This window comes from Rhea pennata, chromosome 20, assembly GCF_028389875.1.
Source record: "Rhea pennata isolate bPtePen1 chromosome 20, bPtePen1.pri, whole genome shotgun sequence".
Lineage (NCBI taxonomy): Eukaryota > Metazoa > Chordata > Aves > Rheiformes > Rheidae > Rhea > Rhea pennata.
The window spans coordinates 11,342,403-11,354,294 of record NC_084682.1 but is presented as its reverse complement, the minus strand read 5'-3'; the positions used below and the strand labels follow the sequence as shown (position 1 = coordinate 11,354,294).

The 11,892-nt window shown below is 45.1% G+C and overlaps 1 protein-coding gene and 1 long non-coding RNA gene across 4 annotated transcripts in view; one reads left to right on the top strand and one right to left on the bottom strand.

The window, feature by feature from the left end:
* Positions 1-6,382: 6,382 nt before the first annotated feature.
* On the top strand, positions 6,383-11,792 carry LOC134149333 (uncharacterized). 2 transcript variants are annotated; one of them, XR_009960401.1, is made up of 4 exons: positions 6,383-6,445; positions 7,554-7,627; positions 7,765-8,342; positions 11,519-11,792. It is a non-coding gene; the product is annotated as an uncharacterized LOC134149333 (long non-coding RNA). The 2 variants fall into 2 exon arrangements; XR_009960400.1 differs by lacking the exon at positions 11,519-11,792 and having other exon boundaries at positions 7,765-9,650.
* Positions 9,365-11,892, bottom strand: part of GALNT17 (polypeptide N-acetylgalactosaminyltransferase 17) — a 204,875-nt gene continuing 202,347 nt past the window's right edge. For both annotated transcript variants that reach the window (XM_062592343.1, XM_062592344.1), the window contains one exon: positions 9,365-11,604. In XM_062592343.1, the coding sequence (XP_062448327.1) occupies positions 11,476-11,604 (129 nt within the window). In that variant the 3' untranslated portion in view covers positions 9,365-11,475. The remainder of the gene's footprint in view (positions 11,605-11,892) is intronic.

The following is an 11,892-nucleotide window of genomic DNA, read 5'->3' as shown; positions in this document are numbered from 1 at the left end:
GCATTTCCCTGCACCATGAGCCCCTCACTCTCATTAAATCTTGCTATGACTGTGTCTCCTACCCAGCAAGGCCACCCAGGACCATCTTGTTTACCTCCCAAAGATTTTTTTGGGGGGGTGGGTCTTTTTCTTTTCTGCAGTCCCTCCTATCCCTCCCTATAACATCTCCAATGGATCTGTGTCTCCATCTGGAGTGAATTCAGGCCTCCTACAGAAGGGATGTGTTTCACGGTTAAACTTTATGACTTCATGACTTCCACTGTCAAAGGAAGAGATTAAAAGGGGATTGTTTCCCTCCAGGATGGTTCACTGCCCAGCCACACATGGTCTGAGCTTTGGGCTGAAGCAAGGGTGGGGGGGAGGCTGGGGAAGGAAAGCAGCCCTCGCTTCGGCAGCCCTTGGAAAGTTACTGCTCATAGGGAGTCAAGCAGCGGCACTCCTGCCCACTGGCTGAATCACAGCGTAAGGCTCTTCGAGGGTATAGATGCAAGTACGAGGGAGGGTGGAGATCTGCTATAAGCATCTGGATATCAGCCTGGGGGACAGGGAGCTGCTGGTAAAGGTTGAGGCACCAGCACCTTTCTGGGGATCTCTTAAGAGAGAGGAGCCGCTCTGCAATATCTCCTGATGCCACCGGAGTGCATGAGCTGACGTGCACTGAGGTGCCACCACAAGGCTGCTGCAGCAGATGGTGCCCCAGAGAGAGGGTGCAACTCAGGGAACCCTCTGCATCAAGGAGGCGTCGAGAGAGAAAATCAAAGCTAGCAAATAAATGCACTGCCTAAATCGTGATGGGCATCTCACCCCCTGGACAGGCAGGAGTTGCACAGCCCATTGCCTGACCCATTGCACATCGCCTCTCTTGGTCTTCAGAACAGAAGTGGCTCTGCCCTGACCTTTCACAGTAGCGTGGTCAAATATTCTTCCTTGTCTGCATCCTGAGTCTCTGCAGGTGCTGTCTCCTTGGCCATGTTTTGCGCAGCTCCCAGTCTGGGGGGACACTGACACTGTATGGGATATACAGAGCTTCTCCTGATAAATGATTGGAGAATGTTACATACAGCGAAGCTGAAAAATAACAGTCATGAAACGTTAAACACTGCAGCGAGGAGCAAATACCTCCTAGATAGTTTTCCAGGCCAATGGTTACAACAGTCTCTCTATATGTTTACACACAAATAATAATAATTACAGAAAAAAACAACAGAACTCCATGCACTCCTACACAGATTAAAAAAAAAAAAATCACTCCTCAGCAAATAATGATTCCTTTTCTGCACTGTTTAGCTATTTGGAGTCTCAAAGGAGCCCAGGGTTTTAACAAGATACATAGGTTAAAATCCCAAGTGTTTGTGCAAAAACTCTATTTTCTTGCTACATAGGATGATAGCAGGAAGTTTCATTCTCAAAGCCCCTCTGTACAGCTGACTTCTTGCAAAGAATAATATTAGCATTATTGACTAGATTGTCTGTCTTATTGCAGCTTAATAGCAAAATTGCAGAGAAATGGATGAGCTTATTACTTTTAGTAATTTCACGCACAAATTTGCAGTATTAGGAGAAATTGTTCATTAAAACATAAAGAGGAGCTTGCTCAATTTTAAGGATTTAAGGACTCAGATGTAAAGGCTGATTTCTAGGTAGGAATCAAATACGATGGGACCTTGATTTTGCATGCAGTTAAATATTAAGTAACATTTTAACTGGCATTTTTCACTCCTCACCTTGCCACTCCAGCCGTTAAATAATTCATGCGAGGATAAGGACAAAATCCCATCTCTTCTGATTAGAATGGGCAGGCGCTCTAATTCACATCCTCTCACCTGCAGTAAAAGAAAATTGGTGCTAACTGGGATCAGCAAGGGCTAGGAGCAAGACAGTGTATCTCCAGCTCCAAAGTTTCTTCTGCCCTGAACCAGCCTGGAGGAGTTAACAGCCAGCTCTGGGATTCAGCCCTAAACCACCCTCCTTTCAAAGTGTTACTCTCTTAAAGTGTGCATCTCAGAAAAACCATGTTTTCCCTTGACTGCTATTGTCAGTGATCACTTGCCTCCCAGCAGTCAAGAGATAGCAGCTGATTAATATCAAATCTCTGGGAGCTGTTAGATATCCATCAAAGGCCTGAAGAGTGTGTCTTTTGCCTATTGAAACAGTTTAACCACTGATGGGATTATAATTATCTTGCTATCAAATGCAACAAAAGCAGCTCAGCAGGAGCAGTTATGCTTAAACAGAGGAGGTGACTTAAATTATTCCAGTGGGAAACTCAGTGTGAGCCCATGACCTTGCTCTATATATTATTTATAATTAATTGGCTTTTTCATTTTATACCGGGGCAACGGTAGCCCCAGGGCAGGGTGCACCCAGCAGGGCCCCAGTCCTACAAATGCAGCTGTAGGCCACGATGGGAAAGCACAACCTGGGGATTTTGGGGTGGTGGTAGAAGGGGTGAAGGGAGTGATCTTGCTTGCATCCCACCGTGCGGCTGGGACAGACCATCCTCAGCACTGCACTGCTCTCCAAGAAGGTCTCATCCACAACACCTGACATGCAATGCCTATGGCCAATATACTCCAACTCCAACTTTCTTCCACATCCCACTCGCTCAGCAAAGCTCTTCATCACCTGCTCATCAGCTGGGCAGTTCCTTACTGTCATCTCCTGTCCAGAGCTTTGGATGCACCAAGCCCACAGCAGGCAGGTTACAGGCTGCCTCTTTTGCACTGGAAAGCATGAGCCACAGATCTTTCTTTTCAGGGAGAGCAGGACCAAAAGAAACATGCAGGGAGCCGCAGACGTTTGGGAGGCTAATCAGAGAGGAAGGAGTGCATCCATCCTCCGGCTCGCAGGGTGAAGACAGAACAGATCAGGCTTACCGTTCAAGCAGGTAAATTCAGGTTAGACATATGAAAACTATTTTTGACAGTGTGTGTGGCGACACCTGAGGAAGCGCTGATTAACTGTCAGCAGAGGTTTTCAAGAACAGATGGGACAAACATCTGGTGGGAAGAGGTCTGGATATAGTAGCCTGGCTGGGGGCTGACAAAAGGCTCGACAGACCCCGAGGTCCCCACAGGGGACCACCAGGCATGGGTTGCACACAGGAGAGCTGATTCGGCTGAGTGTTCACCAAGGGAGATCCACGTTGGGTCGGACACCTTCCCCATGGCTGAAGAGAGCTCTGTCCCCAGAGGAAAAGGTCTCCTTATCTCGCTGTTTCCCAGCTCTCCAAATCTGGCCCTAATCTCTTCAGTCTCACTTTCCCTTTCCTGATTTTTTTTCCCCTCACATCTGGCTCGTAATTTTTCCCCTTAGCATGCCACATGCTTGCATCTTACAGAGGTCTATCACAGCACAGGGCATCTGGACAGGAGACTTTGGGCACTTCTTCTGCAGTCAATCAGCATCAGCTCCCTTGGAACAGTATAAGGGCAGTGGAAGGTGCTTGTGTGTGTGTCTTGGTTTTTAAAGGAGAAGATCAGTCTAAAGCAAACCCTGCCTGCCTGAGCTCTACATCCCCCTCACCTACCATTAATCCCTTTCCACGAGTGATCTGGATGCTTTCAAAGAAACATCACAGGCTCACCCTACTGCCTTGGAGAGACTTGTCCCCAAATACCGCTGCTTTTTGCTGCTTGCAAGCAGGATCTACCCGCTGCCTGCACCATTTCATGACAGGGAGGCCTCAGAGGTTGCAAGCAGCACTGTTTTAGACATACACTCACTGCCACCTCATCTGTGTAAAAGCACTGTAGAGCTGACAGAGGCAGGATGGAAACCAGCTGCTGTAAATATAGTTGTATTTATTATGCAGCCTATTTATTATGATAAAAAATTGCATTTGGATTATAGGTACTATGATTAAAATTTAAAGGAATAAAAAACGCTCAGATAGAAACAGTGGATATAGGGAAATCTAAACAGCAAAACGATGATAGATAATGAACAAAACAACTCAAAGAGAGAACAAGAATATAGTGAAAACAAAGCAAGCAGAAAAAAGAAGAGAGCTGAGACAGGGAAGAATAGGAAAGAGTGAAAAAAAAGCTAGAAGTGGAAATAAGCAATCAAAAGAAGTAGCAATTGAAAGAGAGCAAACAAAAGAAAATGCACAGAGAATAAAGGAACCGAAGAGGGCAGAGATGGAGCAAATTCATGCTGGGAACAAAGAGAGGAACGTAACTCAGGCCCAGCCACAAAAACTAAACAAGACGGCACGAAAGACAAAGGGGAAGTGGAACAAAAATAGCACCTAAGTAGAAAGCATGAAGGGAATGAAGGTACCAGTGAGATGACACTGGAGTCAAGGCAAAAAGCAGAACTCAAAGAGCAGAGCCTGAAGGCAGCCAGCTGTTGGTGGAGGCAGGGCAGGGCTGCACATAGTGGTGGAGCCTTCCTGGACCTGTCTCCATGGGACCCTTCTCTACCTTTGCCTGCTTAAGAAGGAGGGCAAAGCTGGGGCAGCTGCCTGCTGCTTTAATTGCTTTTCTTCTCTCCAGTCAACTCTTGTGCATGACAAAGGGGGCACCTAAGAGGGGTGGGCAAGGGGAGCAGACCGTGGGGAAAGCAGTGGAGACAGAGGGTCAACCTAAGGCAGCACTTGAGCTACAGAAATTGGTCCTACACCATGCAGTAAAGAATCTCTAGACACAGCCAGCTTGGAGGACAATGCGTTGCTCAGGAGAGCCTGGTCTCAGTTTGAGAGGTCTTGAGCCAGTAGTCCAGAGTGCTACATCATGGGTTGAGTCCTTTGGAAAGAGGTCCCAGCCCACCAGCAAGCTCTGATGCATTGGGACAGGCAGGATCGCCAGGGAGAGACTCTCACCCAGAAGCAAGCTCACCTAATCACCTTTTCCCCATCTCCACCTCAGCTCCTTTCAATCTCCAACACCATTAAACCCCTTGTTTTCCAATTTTTGCCAATCCTTTCCACACCAGGGCAAATGTTGCCATGTTTCCAGGAGGCCTGGGGTCAGCTCTGCACAAAGAAACTCCTCCAAAGGTATAACAGCTCTTTGGATGCGCTATGTCCCTACAGAACCACTAACAGCAATAGAGTAATGCCCCCTTCCACCAAAAACCATTCATGTTCAAAGAAACAGGACTTTTCTTATCTTCACAGCTCCAGCTCTGCTTTAAGTGACTGAAGGTAAACTGTTCCCCTACCTTCTTTGCAACTGACAGCTGATTGCTGCCCTAAATTTAGAAGCACTTTGCCTCAGCTCATGTGATGGACTTGTGCTTGCCATTTGCCTCTTTCATAAAAACAGAAAAAAAAAAGCCAAAAACAAACAAACAAAACCCAGGCAACAGAACCATAAAGTAATGGGGAGGAAGCAAGTGTCTCCTACCATCAGTCTCAGGGAAAAGATCACTTCCCAGATATAAATAACATCTCACTTCTCACCGTCTTTGCAGACTTGGGAAGCTCCAGCATGTGCCACGGGCGCGCACTGAAGGAATACTCAATCTGACACGCAAGGTGCAAAATGTTGCTCTGCAGGGCCATTTGGACACCTACGCTCAGTCAGTCTGTAGCTGCCTTTAATGGCAGCTGGCTTGTGTCAGGTCTATGGCACTAGGTGATAGAGGAACGTGGCTGGGCCAGTGTTCCCAGGATAAGGATTCCCAGCACATTATCAGGGCTCAGAAGCACAGCAGGAGATAACCCTGCCTCCTCAGATGACACTTGGAAGGCTTAAAGGATCCTCACAGTAGCTGTTCTGCTCTCAAAATGCCAGAAGTTGTTACCCGTTTACTGCCGGGTGCCAATTTTAAGTCTCCGCACAGCAAATCACCTTGTCCCCACTCTGCTGTTATTTTCCTCATGGCTGTGATTTCTGAAGAGCACAGTAAGAAATTAGTTCCTGAACGGGTTCTTGCCTAACTATGAAATACTTGCCTATAACAATAAAACCTAGAATTACAATAGCCAGGAAAGACATTTTGAGAGCTATTACCCATCACGTCTCAGAGCCACCAGATGGGAACAAAATAAATAATTCCTCCTCTGGAAAGCTCTCCAGGTTATATAATCTTTCTTCCTGGTATTTTGCCTTCTGTCAGATGAACAACACTTGACACAGAGGACCAGGATATCTGCTCTAGGTAGCAATTCCTGTGTGCCTTCTAAATAAATATTTAGCTCTTTAGGAGAAACTGGAGCTAATGCCTAGGTTATTAGTTTACTGACAAACAGCACAGCCTTATGCTGAGCACAACTACTACCCGGGTTTCTCAGCTCAGAGGGTGACCCAAAGCACTCGAGCCAGATTCTCACCCAGGATTCACGACAAGCAGATAGTCTGAGCTAGTAGTCCTATAAATAGGAACTGACCCACTTTTCGGCTATAAATTCTGCCTCAGCCCATAAGTGAAAATTCCCTGGGGAGAGGAGACACAGAAGCATGGATGATACCAGCTGCTGCACCCAGCTGAGACAACGGTGAGTTACAATGAAAGTCCCCCGGGGGAGGTGCATTTAACCCACCTGCACTTGACAAGATATCCTGGGTAAGTGTAGAGCTGGGATTGCAAGCTTGTCATTCCTGCTATGTTGTTTTATTCAAATCTATTGCTAGAAGCATGCAGTCATTTTGCTTCTAAACAAAACACATGTCCTCTTCCATCTAAGATCCTGGTCCTACCAACACTGACACAGCTGCAAACCTGACTGAACCAAGCAACTTCCCTGGCTGCAGCATGTCATGTGTCTCCTGCCTCTAAGAATAGTTAAAGTGATTAATGATTTTTTTTGACATATGAGCACTTTGATTTCAGAAACTACCACCTCCAAAAACACAAGATCAACCCCCAGCTACTAGGCTTTGGCCTTTCAGTATCTCCCCTTTCTGTCCTAGGCTGACAGGGCTGGAAGGTTTACATCCCTAAATCTTACAAAATATTTTTCCCAATGCTTAGAGGACCATCCGCAAATCAATTTGATTCAACAGCAACAGGAAAGGACCCTTACACTTTATCCAGATGTCCTTGGAAATCCAGCTGAGATTCCTAATGGTCACATGTGCTTTCTCCCTCCCTGAACTAAAGGAAGACAGCTTCTCATCTGCAAAAGCTAGCTGCAGAGATTTCAAAATGCCCAGTTTCATACTGCATAGTGGAGTGCTTAACTCTATATCCATTAGCAGTGGATGAGTGCCTAAATTGCTTAGTGGTCAAGCAGAGAGGCTTTTCTATTGGAAGTCCATGAGTTAAACCTTTGACTTTGAAATGAAAGCAGTTTAACTTCATTTGAGGGCTTAGAGTGAACTTTCTGAAAGTTTGGCTATTTGCCCAGGGCAGCAGCAAAAAATCTCACTAAGGGGATCGAAAGAATAAGAGCCTGTTGTTAACTTCAACCTTCCGTAAAGCCTACTGGATTGTACAGCTCTCTCTAACCCAACCTCCTTCCCCTTAGAAAGTCTTGAGCTTACAAAATGCATGCAACAAAAAGAACAAAGGTTTGCTTTCATCCATCTTTTGTCATCGTTAAAAGGATCCATGGGTGCTAGTGGGACGCTCAGTGATGGAATCTTATTTACCATGCTCTGCAGGAACAGCCCCAAAGGTCGGTCCAAGGTTACGTTTATCTGGATCACGTTAACGGCCTGCAGTGTCTCAGTTCGAGGTAAGACTGCTGCTGCTCCTAAAATGAAAACTCCAAGGGTGCCCTTGAGGGTTGGGTGCACACACAGACACCCTTCCCTACTCTGTGGGTGTATCTGTGCATCTCCTCATAGCAACTTACCTTTGCTGTCCTTACAGGAATATCACATAACCAGCCAACTTGCATCTAGGAGAATACGGATGTAAGAGACCTGGTCTAAGGGTTGCCCCAGGCTTCAAGCTATGGTTAGGAACATCCAGCCTAGTTATAATAATTCATTTGCAAGCAATGCTTTTTACCATGTAACGTCTCTTCTCAGCTTCTTGAATGTAATTGCATTATCTTGGTGACTGACGGCCTGCATGGATGGATGAAATTGGAATTTAATCTGCATCGGCCATCTCTCTTGATTTCTCCTTCATTTCTATTTCTTTTTAAAATGGAAGTTTCATTAAAACAGCAACACTTTTCTATTAAATATGTAACTAGAGAAGAATGACTGCCTCTATCTCATCAGCAGTAAATCTTTTTAAAATCACTCAAGAGGCAAGACTCAAATCATATATTTAATAAGAACCACTTTGATATCACTTTTTAAAGCAATTAACATATTATTAGAGATAAGCATGAGATGCAACATTTAGATCTGGATTCCTAAAGCAGATTTCTAAGGTGTAGGAGGGTACGGCTCTCAAGTCTTGGCCTCACCAAGCATCTCTGCATGTCACAGTCTAAGGTAAGAACAGAACCTGTTACATGGACATGGCAGATAAAATTCCGGCTTTTACTCCTGATTTTATTAGCACTGGTTCTCTTCAGTCATTTTAAAGCCTTCTGGGTATGCCAGTGAAAATGGGCAAGCCACCTCACGAGAGTTTGTGTACCAACTGAGGGTCCTGGAACAAACTTCATTTCCATCATCCCCTTCCAGCTGGGTGCTCAGACATTTGTTTTCTTTATGGGTTGCACAGTAAACGTATCTCTGAACCTTACAAATTTTTAAAAGACTTACAGTGCCTGTCACCAATGGGATTCCCATAATCAGCTTGTCTTGCATCTCCCCCGTTACCTCAAGCAAGCTCGCAAACTCAAATACAACGTCACCTCTGACAGGCAGCATCAATCCCATGGGGAAAGTGAAGACACTCCCTGGCAGGGCAGTCCAACTCACTCCTACCAGAGGCTATGGTTGCCATAGCAGAGCCATGTGGCCCTTCCTAAGTGACTTCAGCTGACAATTCAGCATGTTAAATATGTTAAATAGAGCAAATCCCCCTTTCCTGGTGGCTGAAGCACATACTGTGAATTACGGTAGTGAAGGTGCAGCCACACATTCATCTCTGCTGACTGTGATGGGGACAGAAACCTCCGGCAGATGAACCAGATGGAAAGCTGGAGGTGGTAACACCTTCCACCATCACAATTAAATCTGACAAAACCCATCTGCTGGCACCCTCAGCACTGGTAGGACTCAACTTGGAATTGTGAATTATGTCCTAGGCAACATCCAAAGGCTTCTTGGTTGTTTATCCAAAACGTTCAAGCTTTTCCCAGCATCAAACAATACGTGACTCCACTGATGTCTGACAGCAAATTCATTCTTGACTACAGAGCATTTTATTATTTATACCGTTAACTGTGAAGTCTCAAATCCCCCAGAACTTCTCGAGAGCCCACTTCATCAGCAAATTGCTTTTCTTAAAAGGCAGCAACATATGCAAGGGAAAATACATCATGCATCTAAAGACACTGTGATCATGTTGTTTTTTTAAGTGCTAAAATTTATTACACAAGAGATGATGCAACAGCGAATAAGAGAGCAAAATTCTACATTGACTCCCTACTTTGCAATCCAGGACAACTAAGAAGTTTTACTTCATTAAGGTAGGCAAGAGAAAAAAAAAATCAGAAACCACCCTGATGAATGAGGAAGTCCTGTCAAGCATAAGTGAACAATTAGTCCTATGTGATGCTCGTTGCTGTAGAAGGAACGATGAAATATATCTGCTTCTGTTCAATAAATTACTAAAACATCAGTTATAAATCAGCTTCATGGCATTGAAAATTAAACTCATTAAACATCAAGGTAGCTTCATCCTGATGCAAATGGAAGACAGGCATGAGTGCTCTGCAGCAAACAACACTGTGCACATCCCGTCTTTGGGAAACATATTTACACATACATCTCATATATTAACATATTTTAGTACACCCTAGCCAGAGGGCAACCAGAAAAAGTATTATTCCATGAGAAGGACAGGAGATGGGCTAGCTTCTCCTCTCCAAAGAATGAAGCCTGCTGTGGACTAGTCTAGCATCCATGTATAACACCAACTTGCATGACCATGTTTCCTTTTCTCAGTCAGCCTGATATCAGGACCCCAAATCAATGGTCTCCCATGACAGCTGAGTAGATTCTTATGGGCCAGGAAAAGCAAGCGAGGCTATCACCACTGTGGTGATGTATTATTAAGCCTCAGGCAACTGCAAAGTCAAGAGTTTCCACCAAACTGCTATCTATTAGTCTCTCTCTTTCTCTCTCCCCCTTCACTTATTTCACCATTACTCAGGAAAGACTGCAGATGCAAGCGCTGTTTGGAGTGGGCCTTGACCACAGTCATACACTGACCAGGCAGGATAGGTGTGCTTAAGCCTCAGGAAGAGAATTAAGTCACCACAAAGGCAAGGAGACTATTATTATTACTGTCTTGATTCAGAGCAAGGATTCTTTGAAAACAAATTCTAAAGCCTCCATGGGAGGGAAGCCTGAACCTTTCGTGTTACCTCTTCTCAGCATGTTCCACACACTAGTGAATCCTTCCTCACTTTTAGAAGAGCAGTAAAAGCATAAAGGTGGGCCACTAAAGGGCCATTCCTAGGCTAGCTGCTCAGCTGGGAGAGCAAGGTGGGTCAGTTCACCATGCTCCCAGATGGGCAACATCTTGCTGTCCAACTGCTGGGTCACCAACAGGGCAGGAAGCATCATGCTACCTCTCCTCAGCAGCATTGTGGAAGACCAATCCCAAAATGGGCAGTCAACCCTTACCTGAGCCGGAGGGCAGCAGCCTGTGGGAAAACATCCAAGGCCTTTTCCAAGAGGAACCTCTTCAGGACACTTCATGTGGGAGTGGGACCCACATTGTGTGGGACTGGATTGGCCAACAGCAGTGCATGTGTGTGGGGAAGGGACAAATACAAGACCAGTATTTTTATTCTGTACGATTTTGTGTAACAATGTCTATGATTAAGGGTAGATGGGAAAGACCTATAGGAGCTACAGCGGGTCTCTGAGAGCTTTGCTTTAATGCAGGCCTCTCCAAGAGTCAAGAAACAGGCTGGTGGAAGCAGGGGTGAGACAGGGAAAAGAGAGCGAGGACTTAGCAGAACACCAAGTCATTTGAATACAGCTCATTTGGGGCTTGGTGACATTTCCCCTTCCTCAAGCACACAAGTGGTCTCACTTGCCAGGCAGGTATATCCAAAGTCTGTTACTCCGATCATATTGTAAACCTACCCAGCCCTTTATAAGAGCTCAAAGTCATCCAGGAATGCAACCATTCCCTGTCAGTAAAATGATCACAAGACTGCATGAGCTTATTACAGTCATTCCAGCAGAAATAACTGATACCTTTTAGAGCGCTTGCTAGAAGAAAATAGCAGTTCTGACCCAATTTCACTCAGTCAGAATCAGCTGTGGGAGACAAACATAGAATAAAAATAAAAAGACACAAATGCCCATTTTCCCCATGTCCTCTCCTAATAACATGAATAAAGCTCTGTTTTGATACTTCTTCCTTTCCAAAGGAGTCCAGTCTCATCAGTCCAAGTCAGCTGTGTTTCAAGTGAAACTCTTCGGAATCTTCCTCCTTTTACTTGATGAAATTTTTAATTGTCCATCTTTGTCCTGTGCAGCTGCGAAGAATCAGATCAATGCCGGCCATTCCTCTGTTCTCCACTTCCAAGCAACGTCCGGTCCCCTTGTTCAAGATGGCACCATTCTAAAATTAAAGACACAGATAAATATGTTGTCTGTGAAGCAAGCCAGGACTAAACACTGCCCAGGACAGAACCTCACGTTTTGCTGGAAAGCCGATAGTATTTACTTGAGCAGTAACGCACTAAAATAATAAAATAATTTCTCAAAAAATTAATGAGAAGTGAACAGAGGAACCTTCAACACTAATAACACGAGTCTGTGTATTATTTGCTGTATGCTTCGGGGCAAAGGTACTGTGGGTTTTTGCATCTAACCTTGGGTTATCTGTAAGAAACAAATCTGAAAGTCA